General features: G+C 47.7%; 2 protein-coding genes across 4 annotated transcripts in view; one reads left to right on the plus strand and one right to left on the minus strand.

Annotated features, from left to right (window-relative positions):
* RAD54L (RAD54 like) overlaps positions 1 to 10,376 on the plus strand; it is a 26,238-nt gene extending 15,862 nt beyond the window's left edge. For all 3 annotated transcript variants that reach the window (XM_068539798.1, XM_068539800.1, XM_068539799.1), the window contains 9 exons: positions 2,312 to 2,438; positions 3,778 to 3,852; positions 4,001 to 4,131; positions 4,653 to 4,763; positions 4,924 to 5,047; positions 5,401 to 5,479; positions 5,792 to 5,971; positions 9,716 to 9,879; positions 9,976 to 10,376. In XM_068539798.1, the coding sequence (XP_068395899.1) occupies positions 2,312 to 2,438; positions 3,778 to 3,852; positions 4,001 to 4,131; positions 4,653 to 4,763; positions 4,924 to 5,047; positions 5,401 to 5,479; positions 5,792 to 5,971; positions 9,716 to 9,879; positions 9,976 to 10,186 (1,202 nt within the window). In that variant the 3' untranslated portion in view covers positions 10,187 to 10,376. The remainder of the gene's footprint in view (positions 1 to 2,311; positions 2,439 to 3,777; positions 3,853 to 4,000; positions 4,132 to 4,652; positions 4,764 to 4,923; positions 5,048 to 5,400; positions 5,480 to 5,791; positions 5,972 to 9,715; positions 9,880 to 9,975) is intronic.
* The window catches only part of LRRC41 (leucine rich repeat containing 41), an 18,751-nt gene continuing 10,821 nt past the window's right edge, over positions 10,305 to 18,234 (minus strand). The window contains exons 4-10 of the mRNA XM_068539797.1: positions 16,133 to 17,279; positions 12,985 to 13,245; positions 12,279 to 12,443; positions 12,088 to 12,186; positions 11,418 to 11,540; positions 11,118 to 11,193; positions 10,305 to 11,002 (exon numbers count right to left, since the gene is read on the minus strand). Coding sequence (XP_068395898.1) covers positions 10,783 to 11,002; positions 11,118 to 11,193; positions 11,418 to 11,540; positions 12,088 to 12,186; positions 12,279 to 12,443; positions 12,985 to 13,245; positions 16,133 to 17,279 — 2,091 coding nt within the window. The 3' untranslated portion in view covers positions 10,305 to 10,782. The remainder of the gene's footprint in view (positions 11,003 to 11,117; positions 11,194 to 11,417; positions 11,541 to 12,087; positions 12,187 to 12,278; positions 12,444 to 12,984; positions 13,246 to 16,132; positions 17,280 to 18,234) is intronic.

Consider the following 18,234-nt stretch of genomic DNA (forward strand, 5'->3'; position numbering starts at 1 on the left):
GATAGTTATTTTAGGCTCGTAGGCCATACTGTCTCTGTCACAGCTACTCAGCTCTGCTATTGCACTATGAAAGCAGCCATAAAATGTAAATGAATGAGCATGGATGTGTTCTAATAAAACTATTTATAGAAACAGGTGGCTGGCCCATGGTTATAGTTTGCTGGCCTCTGCTTTATAGCATCACCAATGTTTATCTTTAGAACACATTTTAAAAAAAATTTTAGTCATTCTGGATGGGTGTTTAGTGATATTTCATTGCATTTATTTAATGTTGAATAAAACTCAAACACCTTTGGGCCTTCCCTGGTGGTCCAGTGTTTAAGACTCCGCGCTCCCAGTGCAGGGGGCCTGGGTTCGATCCTTGGTCAGGGAACTAGATCCCACATGTGTACAGCAGCTAAGAGTCCACGTGCCGCAACTAAAGATCCTGCACGTGGCAACGAAGATCCTGCGTGCCACAGCTAAGATCCGGCGCAGCCAAATAAATAAATAATATTTAAAAAAAAAAAAAAAAGATTGTTTTAAAAAAAAAAGTTGAGCACCTTTTAATATGTTCATTGGCCATTTGGAGATCCTCTTTTGTGAGGTACCTGACCTTTTACATTCCTGGCCAAAACAAAACCCTATACTCATTAAACAGTTGCTCCCTATCCTCACTTACCCCCAACCCCTATCAACTACCAATCTGCTTTCTGTCTCTATGGACTTGCCTGTTCTGAATCTTTCCTATAAATGGAATCATATAATATGGAACCTTTTGTGTTTGGCTTCTTATACTTAGCATAATGTTTTGAAGCTTCATCCATACTGTAGCATGTATCAGTACAGATCTTCCTCAACTTATGATGGGGTTCTGTGCCGCTAAACCCATTGTAAGTTGAAAATATTTTGAGTCAAAAATGCATTTAAGGGACTTCCCTGGTGGTCCAGTGGTTAAGACTCCACGCTTCTACTGCAGGGGTGCAGGTTTGACCCCTGGTTGGGGAACTAAGATCCTGCATGCCATGTGGCACAGCACCCCAACCAAAAAAAAATCATAAAATAAAGTGGTATGTGGCATATAAAATAATTATACACCTTTAAGGAAAAAAAGCATTTAATGTCAAACATCATAACTTAGCCTAGCCTACCTGAAATGTGCTCAGAACACTTAAATTAGCCTACAGTTGGGTAAAAGCATTTCACACAAAGCCTATTTTATAAAAAGTGCTGAATATCTCATGTAATTTATTGAATACTATACTGTAAGTGAAAAACAGAATGATTGTATGGGCATAGAATGGTTATAAGTATATCGGTTGTTAACCCTCATGATCACGTGGCTGACTGGGAGCTGTGGCTCGCTGTTGCTGCCCAATATCATCAAGGGAGAGTATGGTATTTCATATTGCTAGCCTGGGAAAAGATCAAAATTAAAAATTTGAAGTATAGGGCTTCCCTGGTGGCACAGTGGTTGAGAGTCTGCCTGCCAATGCAGGGGACACGGGTTCGAGCCCTGGTCTGGGAAGATCCCAGATGCCGCAGAGCAGCTGGGCCCGTGAGCCACAGTTACGGAGCCTGCGCGTCTGGAGCCTGTGCTCCGCAACAAGTGAGGCCGCGGTGGTGAGAGGCCCGTGCGCCGTGATGAAGAGTGGCCCCCGCTTGCCACAACTAGAGAAAGCCCACGCACAAGAAACAAGGACCCAACACAGCCATAAATAAATTAATTAATTAATAAAAAAAATTTGAAGTATAGTTTCTACTGAATACATATTGCTTCCACACAATCATAAAGTCGAAAATTCATAAGTCAAACCATCATAATAAGTTGAGGACTGTCTTTTTTTGTTTGTTTTTTGTTTGTTTTTTGTTGTTTTGGCTGCGCTGCATGGCATGTGGGATCTTAGTTGCCCGACCTGTGCCCTCTGCAGTGGAAGCGTGGAGTCTTAACCACTGGACCACCAGGGAAGTCCCAGTTGAGGACTGTCTTGTACTTCATTGTACATGCTATTTCATCGCTTATAAGCAGTATATAGGTGGGCTATTAAAAAAAAAAAATCCAGTCTGACAATTGGATTATTTGGTCCATTTACATTTAATGTAATTAGTTATATATTTGGGTTTTGATCTACTTGCTATCTTATTATTTGGCCTTTCAAGTCTTTTCTGCTTTGGTAGCTCTCTGATCCATTCAAACAGAAATTGCCTATAATTTGTTCAGCTTTGTTGTTCTCAATAGAAGGTTGGTCTGTGACAAAGTAGTCTGCTGTTACTGGCAGTGGGAAAGTCATTACTTTTCTATATTCTTTAATGCCTTTTCTCCTATGCTTAGGAACTGCCCAGGAGTTCAAGAAGCATTTTGAATTGCCAATTTTGAAGGGTCGAGATGCAGCTGCCAGTGAGGAAGATAGGCATCTAGGAGAGGAGCGACTGCGGGAGCTCATCAGCATTGTGAATAGGTAATGGGGGGGTGGGCTAGACAGTAGTACCTCCCTTTGGGTCCCCCCACATTAGGTCATCAGAATTGCCTCCTTAGCCATCCAAAGCCAATCCTTTGTGGCCTTGGCCTTGAGGTCTGGGATTCTCCTAAGAGAGTGGGATTGTGCCCTGACAGTAGTCACTGAATAAATGAAGGGGTCTTGCAGGCTGATTCCCTGCTTTCTCCCTGACCTTGGGCCCTGTGGTCTGGTTTGGTGCCGCTTAGCATCCTGCTGAGGAAGCTTTTTTCTGTTGCTAGACTTCCTGAGCAAAATATCCCTTGGAGCATTGTTAGTACTTCAGAAGTTTCCTCTCAGTCAGTCTCACACCTAAAGCATCAGGCGTCCCTTCCCACGTCCCATAGCTTTCTGTGACAGGTAGTAGATCTGAAGGATGGGTATGGCTCCCAGGCTGACAAGGCTCTCTCCAGGGGGGCCACATAGCTCAAGGGGCAGGTACATTCTGGAGTCCTCTGTTGTAGTTATGTATACTTGATGATCTGCTTCCTGAAGAGTCTTCCTTTTGCCAACAGGCACCTCCCTCCCAGGTTAAATGGCAGGAAGGAGAGTCAGTGTGCTCTTAGGAGCTGCTGCTTAGGTGCCTGATCCTGTCCTTCCTGGTCTGCCAGGTAGTATGGGCATACTTTCATTGAACCTCGGGCCGTGTGGCAGCAGGCATTTGGGCAAATGCAAGCAGAAACTCCCATAAGGGCTCAGTGGTTTACAGCTTACTTCCCCTGTCAGAGCACCAGGCTTAGTAGGAGACCTCTGCCTTCTTTTGAAAGGCAGCTGACCTTTTTTTTTTTTTTTTTTTTTAATTTTTATTTATTTATTTATTTATTTTATTTTTGGCTGTGTTGGGTCTTCGTTTCTGTGCGAGGGCTTTCTCTAGTTGCGGCGAGCGGGGGCCACTCTTCATCGCGGTGCGCGGGCCTCTCACTATCGCGGCCTCTCTTGTTGCGGAGCACAGGCTCCAGACGCGCGGGCTCAGTAGTTGTGGCTCACAGGCCTAGTTGCTCCGCGGCACGTGGGATCTTCCCAGACCAGGGCTCGAACCCGTGTCCCCTGCATTGGCAGGCAGATTCTCAACCACTGCACCACCAGGGAAGCCCCAGCTGACCTTTTGAAGGGGAAGAGAGAGTTGTCCGTCTGAGCTAGACTGTTTGAAAGGGTCTCTGTTCCCGTGACTGAGACCCTGGTATAGATATCTTTGCCATAGGGCTGATGGGTTTCTGACATTTGATACTACAAAAGAAAATCAGTCTTGGTCCTTTGGGTGGCAGTTTTATCAGCCCCTTGTCTTTTTATCTTGTTCTCCCAGGTGCCTGATACGGAGGACATCTGATATCCTTTCTAAATATCTGCCTGTGAAGATCGAGCAGGTGGTTTGTTGTAGGTACTGAACTCAACTGAGGGGTGTGGAGTGAGTGGGTAAAAGCTCAGTCCCTGAGGTATGGCTGGGCTCTCAGTGTGTCCTTGGAGGGCAGAAGTGTGGTCCAGCATTTCCTGCTGACCCAGCTCCTTTTTTTTTTTTTCTTTTTCAGGCTGACACCCCTTCAGACTGAATTATACAAGAGGTTTCTGAGACAGGCCAAGCCAGCAGAAGAGTTGCGTGAGGGCAATATGAGTGTGTCATCCCTTTCTTCCATCACTTCACTAAAGAAACTATGTAATCGTGAGTTGGATCCGTGCGCTGGGGTCCTCTGTGAGAGTGAGCAAGGAAGGTAGTTCAACCACCTTCACTAAAACTTGTCCATAGTCCTCATAGAGGCCACATGTAATTCTGTGCCTCCACAAGGCATGAGCTCATGTATTGTGTACTCTAAACCAGACCCTTTGCTTTGGAAAATTTAGCTTATCCTTTGCCTGACCCATGCTTGGTGCTTGGAATATATAGGACTGTGCGTGAGAGTGTGTGCGCACACACATATGCATAAAAAATATTGGACAGGGGGAAAAATAACAAACTTTGCCCTGTCTGGTATAGCTCGCCTCTTGTTGGGAGAACACAGAACACACTAGTGAGCAAAATTGTCCACTCATGATCCCAGGTGGCACTGATTGCACACTGGGATTTGGAAACAAGCAAATCTGGTGGTGAGGAAGGTCTGGGTAGGCTTCTAGAGGGCGTTCTAACGAGCATTGAAGTGGAAACTTCTGAAAGCAATGTAGCTGGCATTTTGGAGTTTTTTTCAGATCCAGCTCTAATCTATGACAAGTGTGTGGAGGAAGAGGATGGCTTTGAAGGTACCTTGGACATATTTCCCCCTGGTTATAGCTCCAAGGCTCTAGAGCCTCAGCTGTCAGGTGAGTCCTTTCCTACCAGTCTTTGGGCTCCTCTGGGAAGAGGGGTGGGAGGTTGTCTCTTTGTGCTAGATCTGTTCTGTCTCATGGCAGAATATCATGAGTAAGAATCCTGGGCCATTGGGATGGCCCATTGGGTGCTGATGGTTGTTGATCTTCCCAGGTAAGATGCTGGTCCTTGATTACATTCTGGCGGTGACCCGAAGTTGCAGCAGTGACAAAGTAGTGCTGGTGTCCAATTACACTCAGACATTGGACCTCTTTGAGAAACTCTGCCGGGCCCGAAGGTAGGGAAGAGCTGTCAAAGGGGTACCTCTCCTACTGTACCCCTAGGAAAAGTAGGTGTTCTGATTGGTGGATATGGACCAAGATGTGGGAGCAGGAGGGACTTTCCAGAAGATGTCTGTTTCCTTATTGCTGCAATGGCCATAACTCCATCTCCAAGCAGAATAGTTCTTTGTCCTTCTGGTACTCCACAGGACAGTCCTAGCCCTTAGCTCCCTGCCACTCCCTTTGGGAGTTCAGGGTTTCAGGCTGTATATGAACAGCATTCAAGCATGGTTGGTTCAGTCCCTTCAGTAGCTCTGGCTCCAAGGGGGCTCTGCTTCCTTCTTGATTTGATCTTTGGATTCCCCTTCAGGTACTTATATGTTCGCTTGGATGGCACAATGTCCATTAAGAAGCGAGCCAAGGTTGTGGAGCGCTTCAACAATCCATCCGTAAGTGCACAGCTCCTGTCCCCACACCACTAATGCAATAACATCAGAACTAAGGGTTGACAGAATCTACAAAGGGGCTCTGCTTTAGGTCTCTCTTGACTTTTTTTTTTCTGGTGGGTGTGGTAGGGTTAGGCTGATTGGTTGGTGATGGCTGTACTGGGAACTGACCTTGTGGGCTGGTAAATTGGCTGGTAGGTAGGCAAACTGGTGGTCCTCACAATTGGTCTGCACATGAGAGAACAGTTGGCTGGGCTGAGCAAGATTCTTAGTTTGGGCTGTAAGTGGTTCTTTTTCTACTTCTTCTCTTTCCAGAGTCCTGACTTTGTCTTCATGCTGAGCAGCAAAGCTGGGGGCTGTGGCCTCAATCTCATTGGGGCTAACCGACTGGTCATGTTTGACCCTGACTGGAACCCAGCCAATGATGAACAAGCCATGGCCCGGGTCTGGCGTGACGGTCAAAAGAAGACCTGCTATATCTATCGCCTGCTCTCTGTAAGGATGGTGATAATGGTCAGCGTAGGTGTGGGTCATGGAATAAGACTTTCAGGACCACCTTGGTTTGTTTCTCATTGCCTCTCTTTGGCCCCTCTGCCCGTAACAGTGGCCAGGCTATGGGCTTAGCCTGGAGCTCTTTATTCTTCTTTTCTTTCCCTCTCTCACCACCCTGTTCCTCAGATCCTTCTTACTATGCCCTCTGGATGCCTGTGCAGTAGTTAACAAACTCCCCTGTGGCCTCATCCTTTTCACAGGACACTTGCTTTCTCTTACACCTGATTTCTTCTGTACCGCTTGCCTTGTAGTCTTCTCATACTCCATGTCCCACGGGGCTAAGAAGTGGTATTGGCATTCTCCAAGTTCTCAGTGATCAGTCAGACCATCCATCGTATAGTACCTCTTTTGAAGCTCATGTTGTCTTGACTACCCTCTTTTCTTCCTTGCTACAGTCATCTACCTTCTGCTGTTTACCTAATTCATCAATAACTTTGGACACCAGTTCAGTCTTCATTTCTTCCCCAAATCCAGCTATCATCCTGGCTGACTTCAAGGACCTGCAATTTTCCAGCACTCTGGCCTTCACGTTTCCTTGACTTCATCTCTAATGACCTCCTTAACTCCCCCTTTTTTAAAAAAAAAAAATTTTATTTTTTATTTATTTATTTTTGGCGGCCTTGGGTCTTTGTCGCTGCATGCGGGCTTTCTCTAGTTGTGTCGAGCGGGGGCTACTCTTCGTTGCGTTGCGCTGCGCGGGCTTCTTATTGCAATGGCTTCTCTTGTTGCGGAGCACAAGCTCTAGGTGCGTGGGCTTCAGTAGTTGTGGCACACGGGCTCAGTAGTTGTGGCTCCCGGGCTCTAGAGCACAGGCTCAGTAATTGTGGTGCACGGGCTTAGTTGTTCCACAGCATGTGGGATCTTCCTGGACCAAGGCTCGAACCCGTGTCCCCTGCATTGGCAGGCAGATTCCCAACCACCGCGCCACCAGGGAAGTCCCTTTTTTTAAAAAAAAATAATAAATTTATTCATTTATTTTTGGCTGCATTGGGTCTTCGTTGTTGGGTCTTCATTGCTGCTCATGGGCTTTCTCTAGTTGCTGTGAGTGGGGCCTGCTCTTCGTTGTGGTGCACAGGCTTCTCATTGCGGTGGCTTCTCTTGTTTCGGAGCTCAGCTCTAGGCATGCAGACTCAGTAGTTGTGGCTCGCGAGCTCTAGAGCTCAGGCTCAGTAGTTGTAGCGCACGGGCTTAGTTGCTCCGTGGCGTGTGGGATCTTCCCGGACCAGGGCTCAAACCCATGTCCCCTGCATTGGCAGGCGGATTCTTAACCACTGCGCCACCAGGGAAGTCCTCCCCCTCATTTTTTTACTCGCGTTATTCCCAAGGCCACAGTATGGAACTTGTAACAGTACCAAAACTACACAGTACCCAGAACTTTAATACCTATCATTCTACTCTCATTTCCTGTCCTTCCAGCTTTCTCATACCTCCTATATCTGTTTCAACCTAATGTCCCTAGTTACCCCCGCCCCAGCTCCTCCCAGTCTGGCTTCCCTTTCTATTCAGCCTGATCCTCATTGTGCATCCTTTCAGCCACTCTTCCCCTAATACCTACTCCATGTGGATCCTTATAGCTATTCTCAGCTTCAGCTTCTGTGCCAGATACAGCTTGCATTTACAGATTGGCACTACCACAGATTCATTCTCCATTTTGAGCAGGGCCATATCTCATTTCCTTCACCAGCTACTTCAAGCCTTCACCACTTTCCTCAAGCTTCCTACCTGGCCCTGTCTTTCCTTCTTTCTGGAGAGACTTTGTCTTCTACTTCACAGAGAAAATGTAGGCTACCAAGCTTGAATTCTCTTGCCTAACTTCCTCTCTTCTGTCAGTCTTTACACCTGCTCTTCCCTTCCATTCTCAAAGGAAAATCATTTCCTTCCTCTCTGTTCGAGGCTTATCATTCCAGCTCTGCTCTAGACCCCTTTCCTATCCTTTCCTTTCTTAGTTGATCAGTTTCTCCTTTATTCCCCTGAAGTCTGTAAACGTTGTCAAGTAGCTCTCACCTTAAAAACAAGTTTCTCAACCCTCTGTCCTATTGCAGTGACTACCTTGGGTTACTTTTCATTCATTCACTGTCAGATTTTTCCAAAGCCTACAGATTTACTTCATCTCATCTCCTATTCACTCATCTCACCAGTTATGCCACTGAACCTGCTTTCGATGTATTGGCTTCCTAATTGCTAAAACAAGAGACTCTTGATTTTTCTTCTTTGTATATCTGACACAGTTGGCTACAAATCTTAAAATTCTTTTCTCTTTGGAAACTCCACTCTGGTTTTCCTACCACTGTGATTATATGCACTCATTATATTGACAAGTCTGTAAGTAACTTTTTAGCCCAGATCTCTTACCTGAGTTCTAGACCCATATTTCCATCACCTACTGTATATTTCTACTTAAATGTCTTATGAGTATCCCCTTCTGAATTTTGTCATTTAATGGCTCTGTTATCCACCCAACCCAAATCTGGGTATCATCCTACTGGACCATTCTCTGTCTCCTAACCAGATTCTAATTATACCATTGATTTTACCTTCTCAAAATTCCTTAATCTAACCTTCCTCTCCATCCCATACTAAAATCACAGTCATCTGACTTCCTAATTCTTTACCTTTGGTCTTATCATAACCCATTCTTCACAACTACTTCCGGAATGAGCTTTCCAAAAATTCTAATTTTGCTTTTCACTTCCAAGACAAGGTCAAGCTTTTTAGCCTGGCATCCAAGTTTCTCCAGTATGGGGCTTTCTCAGTCCCAGCTCTTACGTACTATACTCCTACCATCCTCTAGACAGGCCAAACTCCTCACAGTCCTCTAGTAGGCCAGGCTTATTGATTTTGTTCTTATACGTGGAATGCCTTCTCTCTTTCCTTGTAAACCATCTATTCATTTTTCAAGATTCAGTTCAATGATAATCCTTACTTTCAAGCTTTTCAACATTATTCCATTCCACCATCCCTCTTGTGGGTCCCTGGGTATCCTATACAGATTTCTATCATTGTACCGAGTATATGTCTCTCTCTCCCCCAGTAGTCTATGAGTTTAAGAATAGGGATCATATTTGATTCTTCTTTGTATCCTGGCATTAGCACAGGGCCTGGCATAGGATACCCAAATGACATTTACTGGAGTGAGATTTGGACTTGGTGTGGAGATCTGCTGTTGCAGACAAACCTCAGCCCACCCTGAAGAAATTTAGCGAGGCCCTGGAATCCTCCATCAGTACAGATAATATCCTGGGTGGGCAGACATGCACAAGTCATATTCCCAAAAGATAGACTGGGAAAATGGGCTTAGATCAGGGGTCCCCAACCCTTGGGCCGGGGACTGGAACTGGTCCACGGCCTGTTAGGAACTGGGCCGCACAGCAGGAGGTGAGCAGCAAGCGAGCAAAGCTTCATCTGGGGCTCCCCATTGCTCGTGTTACCACCTGAGCCATTCCCCACCACCCACCCACCCACCCGTCACCAGTCTGTATAAAAATTGTCTTCCACAAAACCACCGGTCCCTGGTGCCAAAAAGGTTGCGGACCGCTGGCTTAGATGAACAGAGGTATTGCTGCAAGACTCTTCTCATTCATCTCCCCTTCTCTTGGGTGGCTATAGTTTCAACCCCTGGGTTTTCCTGCCCCCTGTGTTTGGAGGTGACTTAGCCCTGGCCTCCACCCCTACCCCCACCCCCCCAAGGCAGGAACCATTGAGGAGAAGATCTTTCAGCGTCAGAGCCACAAGAAGGCACTGAGCAGCTGTGTGGTGGATGAGGAGCAGGATGTGGAGCGGCACTTCTCTCTAGGCGAGTTGAAGGAGCTGTTTACCCTGGATGAGGCTAGCCTCAGTGACACACATGACAGGTGGGTGGAGTGCCCCGGCTGGCCATTACCTCTGAACACCCTACACAGCATGGAGATGGGATCTACAGTAACCACAGCTCTGTCCTCTGCCCGCAGGTTGCGCTGCCGCCGCTGTGTCAACAACCACCAGGTCTGGCCACCCCCTGATGGTTCTGACTGCACCTCAGACCTGGCTCAATGGAACCATAGCACTGATAAGTGGGGGCTCAAGGATGAGGTACTCCAGGCTGCCTGGGATGCTGCTTCCACTGCCATCACCTTCGTCTTCCACCAGCATTCCCATGAGGAGCAGCGGGGCCTCCACTGATAACCAGCTGGTCTGGTGTGTAGCTGTTAGAGGAAGGAGTTGGGGAAAGGGGGCTCCCCGCCCCATAGGGCACTGTTGAATTTTGTTCTCTGAGAGAAAATCATCAAGAAGGGCTGCATGATGTTTGCCCAAAATTTATTTTATAAGAAAAACTTTTTTGGTTAAAAAAAAAGAAAGGAATAAAGGTATGAAAGGGACTGAGGCCTGGGAGCAGCATGGTGAGCCCAGTAGAGGAGAGGCCTGGTAGTGGGCACTCCTACACTTCACTAAAGCCTGGGTAACTGCTTGAGGAGGGAAAGCAGGAACCCCGGGGCAGGGAAGGGGGTGGGGGCTGTCCTCAGTGATTAATGACCACTGTGACCTCCTGGCCCTGGGTACTGAGTAAGGAGCCCAAAGGCTCTAAACCCAGTTGTGGGAATGCCTTTGCTGGGCCCCATCAAGGCCTCCAAGACCTCAGTGCAAGGGAAAAAGGAAAAAAGAGAAAAAAGGTGACAGAAAGAGAAAGATAGAATTGGTGGTTGGGAGTTCTGGGCAGCCCATGCCTCAGCCCCTGCAAGCTGATGGTACTGAGCATGGGCCTGTGAGGCATGGGCCCATCACATGGTGCTGACATAATCTGCGAAGGCTTGGGATGAGTCCCACGAGTCGCTAACCACATGGCAGGTGGCCCGGAGCCGTCGGATGGCTTCCCTGGCTGTGACTGCATCCTGGTCCAGCCAGTTCTGGAAGAGGCGCAGGTGACCAAAGGCCCCACGGCCCCAGCGCTCCAGCCGCTTGGCAAACTCCAGAAGCCCATCTGGCTTGATGCAGTTGGAACTGGTAGGGGTGAGAAGGATTAGACACCCAGGAGTCAACTAATCCCTGGTCTGTGTCCCTGCAGCTCCATCCCTTGTCGTTGCCCTCCCCTCACCTTCCCCACGCCCACATGTACCTGATATCCAGCTGACACAGAGAGGAGGATGAATCTTCTGAGAATACATCTGCCAGGGCTAGTAGGCCAGCATTCCCTGGGGAGAAGGGGAGAACTACTCATCACCTCTACCCAAGAACAGGGAACAAGGGTATTCCAACCCAGTTCTGGCTGGGGAGAAGCCCAGACTCCTAAAGCCCCAGCACAACTATATCCCAACCCCCGTCTTCCCAGTGGAGAGGTGTATGCCTTCACCCACTGAGTTTCTAGGTCAAAGGACTGGCTCCTTCCCCCTCTCCCTCCTCAGGGCCCTGCCCCCACCCAGGCGGTTCCCCGGCAGCCGGAGGCCCTTCAGTGTGGAGTTGCCCTTCATAGCAGCAACCATCTCAGGCAGAAATTGGGCCGGGCGCTTCTCAAACAGACGGCAGAAGGAGAAGGTAATCTCTGTCAAGAGAAAGTGGAATAAGTTCTGATGGCAGCATGAGAACTGGTGCTGCCCCTCTGGCCCCAGGGCCTTAGCAAGAGGTATGAACATTTTACAGAGTCCCAGAAAGAGAAAATAATTTGTCCAAAACCCCAAGCAAGGCTGCAACTAAGTCAGTATTCAAACCAGAGATTGAGCCTACAGGGGAGGCTCTCTGCACAGACGGTTCTCCATACACTTCCTTCTATGCAGGGGTGGGCATTAGCTACAAGTCTATGAGGGGGCGCCTGGCAGCACATTTATCCCTTCCCACCACCATCATTTGTCAGCCACTGGAAGGTAAGAAAAATTTTTAGGTGAGGCACTCTCCAAGTGAGTAATTTCCCATGTTTAGTATAGGAAGAGTTGAGTAGGGGACCCTTTAGAAGGAAGGTGATGCAGGTTCTGTGATCATTTTATAGTTGACATAAGGCCAAGAAAAGAACAGTGGCTTGCTCACTCAGTGAGACCGTGGCAGATCTGCAGTGAGGACCTGCGAATGCCCCAGGCTCTGGATGAAGAACTTACCTTGAAGAGTCAGATTCTGTAGCAAAAACAGCACCTCACTCTGACAGTCAGCCAGATTCATGTCGTGGAAGCTCAGCCTCTTCAGAGCTAGGTTGTACTCTGGATCGGGAAAGTTCATGGATCTTAGTGTTCTCAAACAACAATGCAAAGTCCCCTTCTATTCTCCCTTTACCATTCTAACTGGGTCCTACCTTTGAGTGTCTGCAACACAAGCCCAAAATCTTGGGGAGAGGCAAAGGTGGCACTATCCAGGGACAGCTGCTGCAGAGAACCTGAGGCCTTCAGTACAGAGCACAGTAGTGGGGCTGGCTGGGCTCCCCGTGGAAATCCCATCTCCAGCTGTTCCAGGCAGTTTTCTGGATATGGTAGGGAGAGAAGATTACAGCTGGCCATTGCTACTTCACTTCCATTGCAGGTCCCATCCTGTCCTTAAAGGATTCACTGAAAAATCATTTATTCATCGACTTGTCCTTGAGTGCCTACTATATGCGAGGCAGTATGCTAATATTTTACTTAGTCCTTGTCCTTAACGGTGCTTTTAATCCAAGAAGACAACTAATCAGACACGAGTAGCGTATGCAGAATGGTGGGATATAAGACATGCAGGAACTAAGGGAACATACAGCATGGGGACCCAATCTAGTCTAACAGTCAGGTCTGTTCTTGGTTCAGACCCCTTTCTGGAGACAGATCTGCCATAGTCACTCCCTACGGGGCTAGTGTTGGTCTGGGATTTATCCAACCCATGGTTATCTTTAAGAACAGGCTCTAAAGGCAACAAATTACAGATAAGTCAGGAATGTGTGGTGACAGGCCTGGATTAGAGATCTTTTGCGTCCCCACACAAATACACCTGCACACTTCTGTAGAGATAGACACACGCACATAGTACTTCACCTGGTATCTCCTCATCCCCAATTATGTGGCTAGGGGGCCCTGCATTCCCTGGTACTGCAGGGTTGTCCCTCTGGCTAGGGTGGTCGACACGAATAGAGAGGACCCGCAAGAGGGGCAGGGCTCGCACAATGGCACGTGTCAGCTCCAGGATGGGCAGTGGTGAGAACAGGTCACTGAGATGCAGGGCACGGAGGCGGCATCCAGCCTGGCTTGACAGGGCCCGCAGGCTATCTAGCAGGCGGAAGATATTAGAGCCCAGGCCTATGGCAGGAAAGAGATTGGGTCAGTCATGTGGGAGTATCAGTAGGGGTAATATTCAGAGACAACTCCAAATATTTCTGTTGATAACTACCAAATCTGAGCTTTGGATCAGATTATTTTAAATCATTCTCAACTATTCATCCGTTGTCTTGCTTTTTCCTCAGGTAACCAGCTTACTGATGTCTCTTCTACTGGGCCATGCCCTCAAACATCAGTCAGGGCAGAGTCACAAAACAGAAGATAGGATGTGGTGGGACAGCATGTGGCTGCTAGCTGAATGATGGGCCCAGACAGCAGCAGAGATCTCTGGACTTTTCCTATAGGTCATGGGGAACATCTGAAAACTAAGGAGGAGAGTGACAGTGATCCAATAGGGAATACTTTTAAATTCATTGGGTGGGAATAGGGCAGAAAACATCCCACAGAAGGGAGTAGGATCCAGAAAGGTTAGGGCAGTTGCTTAATGCCACAGAGCAAATAATTCCTTGGAAGCCACACCTTTATCTCTCCTTGGACTGAGCAGGCTCCTTTTGATTCATTCATTCAACTAAACCTTACCCATGGTAAGCACCTGGTAAGCATGTTTTTTTGCTAGATAGTCATGAGCAGCAGATCTTGTTCCTGCCTATACAGCCTGATAACAAAAGCATATGATGGGAACTGGGGAAGTAGAGTGCTGTGGAAGTAAAAGGATGGGTACTTAACACCCAGTTTAGCTTTCATCAGTAAAGACTCTCTCTGGCTGAGTCCTAAAGAACATAAAAGAGACAGGCTAAAAGGAGGAAGAGTGACTGGCAGAGTGAACTTGGCATATATCAAGACCTGAAGGAGAAAGAGTGGCAGGTTCCAAGAACAGAAATACTCAATGTGGCTGGTGTGTAAAGTATAAGGGAGGGAAGTGTTGACGATTCAACTATAGAGGTAAGCAGGGTAGGAACATGAATGGCCCTCGAAGTAAAACAGACATACAGTGACAAGAAGCCATTGAATTTTTAGGTGATTGACAGATTTGCACTTTTGAAAATGCTTGGGTTGTGGTGTAAAAAATGAGTTGTATGGTGTGTGTGGAGTCAGGAGGAACTGCTGAAATAATGAATCCAGGTGAGAGGTAATGGTAGTCTGAATTAAGAATGTGGAGATAAATGAATCTGAGAGACTGTACAACCTGGTAACCAAATACATGTGGAGTAAGAGAATCCAGGTTTCTTTTGAACAACTGAATCGTCTGTGATGTCATTGAGAACAGAAGGAAGGTCTGTTTAGAAGGAAGAAGATGCATTCAGGTTAGGGAGTGTGGTTTATGAATCCTGTGATATCTAGTTGTCGGATAAATAGGTCTGGAGTTTAGGAGGAAGGTCTGGAGTTTAGGAGGAAGATCTGGGCTAATGTCATAAAATGGGGGTGTCTTCAGCATAGTTGGTCTTTGAAACCAAGTCCAGGAAGCATGTGTAAAGTGGGTGAGCTTTGAGTCTCTCTGAACATTAAGAGAGAAGTAATATCCAGAAAGGGAGGAGAAAAAAAATCAGAAAATTTTGACGTAGTAGAAATGAGACTATTTCATGAAGAAGACAATACTTAATAGCAGATGATGCCGAGAATTAATTTAAGATGAGGACTGAAAGGTATATATTGGACTTAGCAACAAGGATGACCTTGGTCACCTCGGGGTCCTCAATGCAGTAGATGGGGTGTAAGCAAGGCTGGAGTGGCTGTGAGAGAAGAGGGCACAGATGACTCTTAAGGTTGTCTCTGAAGGGCATGAAAGAATAAGACAGTAGTTAATAAATGGAATAGATGGAGGTGGTGGTGGTAGTTTTTGGTGGATACCTGATTGAGAGAAGAGAGGCAGCATTAAGTGGTTTATAAGTATGAGTTCTGGAGCCAGGTTACCTGGCTTTGAATTCTAGCTCTACAATTTACTAACTTATCCTGGGCAAGTCACTTGACCTCAGAATTGTAAGGATTAAATTAGTTAAAGAATATTTAAAATATGCCAGATGCATAGTAGGCAGTATATAAAAGTTAGAGCTCTTATTAAGGCATTTGAAAAATGTGCTTTCCTCAGGCGGTAAGAGGGTATGTATCCAGAGCACAGGCAGAAGAGTTAGCCTTAGATAGGGCAGCCATTTCTCCCATTGTGATGGAGGAAGAAAGGAAGAGTGCAGGTGTAGGAGTTTATAGGTTGGTTAACAATAAGTTGAAGGAGTTATGTGTGATGGCGTCTATTTTCTCTGTAAAGTAGGTAGTCATCTGCTGAGAGGAAAAGAAGGGTTTGAAGTGGTAGGGTAGGAATGGAGCTGATATTGCAAACAGGGTTCATATGAGGTTGATGACCATGAATGTATATAGTAGCACCAATCTGCAGTTGTGTGACTTTCTCTAGCAGTGTTCAGCAACCTGGGCAGATTGCTGGATTTAGCCAGAACTGAAATTTGGCTAGCTGGGCACAACCAGATAGGAAAGAACTGAGGGCTGTTTTGTAGGTGGCTGGTCTGATTTTTTTAAAAAAAGGTGTCCCACACCTTTTTGTATAGCTGCTTTGATATGACTGGTGAGATCCAACCTCAGCCCTGGTTGGTCCTGTATACACTATATTCTCCCACCTGTCCTTGGTTTGCCTACCATATCTAAGGTAGACTCATTCTTCAGATTCTCACTGTCCCTCAGGAACCCCTGCTTCCAACTAGATCAAGCCTGTAGACCTTGTGTTCATCTTCTCGAGCACCGACAGTCTGCCACTATTTCATGTGTGTGCCTTCTGCCTCCCGTGAAGTGGGTAGGGCCACATCTCCAGCTTCCTGATCATACCCCCTATTCCCCTCCACAGGGTTGGGCACACAGCTGGTGCTGCTGGGAGACCCAACCCCTGCCCCTCCAGGGCACTCACCATTATAGGAGAGTGTGAGGCTCTCCAGAGACACCCAGGAGCTCAGCAGGTGGCACAGTGTCAGAGCCGCCTCTGTGGAGAGTGGAACTGTGAAGAGCTCCAAGGTGGAAATGCTGCGGAATCTTTGGGAGGCCTCCAGTGCTGGAAGCCCCAGGCAACTGGGATCTGATCCATCCAATGCTCCACAAGCCACTTCCCCGATCTCCATCTCTTCCCCATCCTCTTTCTCACCCGCCACAATGAAAACAAAGTCATATAGGTCTTCAGATTCAGCACCAGACCCCTGACGGGTGCGAGCACCCTTCTTCCCTGCAGCTCGCTTAAAACGCTTTAGGGGCTTAGGCTGTGGGGCTGAGCTAGCTGGAGCCCGTTTAGATGAGGATGTGGAAGAAGAGGAAGCAGAGGCAGAGGAGGTGGTGGCTGGAGCAGAGGGTGGGCGTTTGGTGCCAGGAGCCTCATGGGAAGTGGCTGGAGGGAGCGGCTCCCTCTTAGGGTCTGTCCCGCCTGCTGTCAGGCTCTCCTGTGTGCTCCGGCGTGTTACCCGAGCGGCAGGTGCGGCTCTGGCCGTCTGCTTGGCTTCACTCTTCCGCCGGGAGGCCATCAGGGCTGCAGCACATCGCTCAGCAGCATCCCGGCGAGGCCGGCGTGAGCCCAGCAGGAGGGACCCTTCATCTCGGGATGGGGCCCGGCCTCGGGAGGCCTCTCCACAGAGGCGGCAGGGTGGGCCACCAGGGCCTGGCTGCCAGAAGCCAGCACTCATGGTGAGGATAAGAATGAAAAGGGCTGACTCAGGTACAGGCCAGGAGTACAGCGACACCTGGCTGACAGCCCCATGGTGAATAAGCTGATGCAACAGCTGCCGAAGTGACTGCTGAGCAGCCACATCAGAAAACAGCAGGTGGCGGAACTTGAGGGTGTGCAGGGAACTGGCCAGGGTCTCCAGAACCCTGCGGTTGGGCTCAGCCACCAGCTCAGTTGCACCCTGCAGCATGTTGCAGATGGTGAGCTGCCGGACATGGCGGGAGCTATGCAGGAGAGGTGAGAAGCGCTGGTCACAAAGACGCCTGTCAGAAGACACATCAATGGTCCCACGTAGAACATGGGAAAAAAAGGCCTCCATAAACTTGGCTCGCCAACAGGTCACGCTCTGAAAGCAGAGAACATTCCAGACAGCTGTGATACTAAGTGCTACCCATGGAACCCAGTTTCCTTCCTTCCAATAGCTAGCTGTTTACTGAGCCAGGTAATGTTCTAAATAATGTATGCAAATTCATTTAATCCTCACATCTTTGAGGTATATATTACTATTAGATCCATTTTACAGGTAAGAAAACCAAGGCACAAATGTTATTGCCTGTGGTTACACAGTTAAGGGGCAGGATTAGGATCTGAACCCAGGAGGGAATTCCCTGGTGATCCAGTGGTTAGGACTCTGAGCTCTCACTTCTGAGGGCCCAGGTTCAATCCCTGGTCGGGGAACTAAGATCCCACAAGCTGCACGGCGTAGCCAAAAAAAAAAAAAAAAGATTTAAACCCAGGAAATTTGGTTCCAGAGACTATTGCTATAGTGCCTCCCAAGTGAAACACTCAACCCTGTAAGTTCTTCCACACTTGTTTTTAGAACCTGACCCTAACTTTCCATTCTTAACACTACCACCTTTGTTCAGACCCTTATCACCTAACACCTGGCTACTTCATTAGCTTCCTGATTCCTCTGCTTGCTCCCCTTCCCAAACTTTTGCACAAGTCCACTGGGTTCATCTTTGTATTAAAAAACAAAACTCTCTGATTACATTATTCTCCTTTAAAACCCCTAATGTCTCCCCACTGCTTAGGGGATCAGTGCTGCAGCACATTTGAAGTTCCTCAGGCTGGCAGGGAAAGCTGTCCACAATATAGCCTCTGCCTACCTGAGAAGCTTTATCTGCCACATCTTGCTCATGAATGCTTTGCTCTGGCGAAACTGGTCACCTCACTGACCCAAACGTGCCTTCTTTTTCCTTTCCTACCTCTGCCAGAAATGCTCTCCATTGCCAGATCAAATAGACTTCATGAAAGGACCTACGAACATTTTGCTCTTTGAGGCTGTTCGTCTCATTGAC

The sequence above is a fragment of the Eschrichtius robustus genome, chromosome 3 (assembly GCF_028021215.1).
Source record: "Eschrichtius robustus isolate mEscRob2 chromosome 3, mEscRob2.pri, whole genome shotgun sequence".
Taxonomy (NCBI): Eukaryota; Metazoa; Chordata; class Mammalia; order Artiodactyla; family Eschrichtiidae; genus Eschrichtius; species Eschrichtius robustus.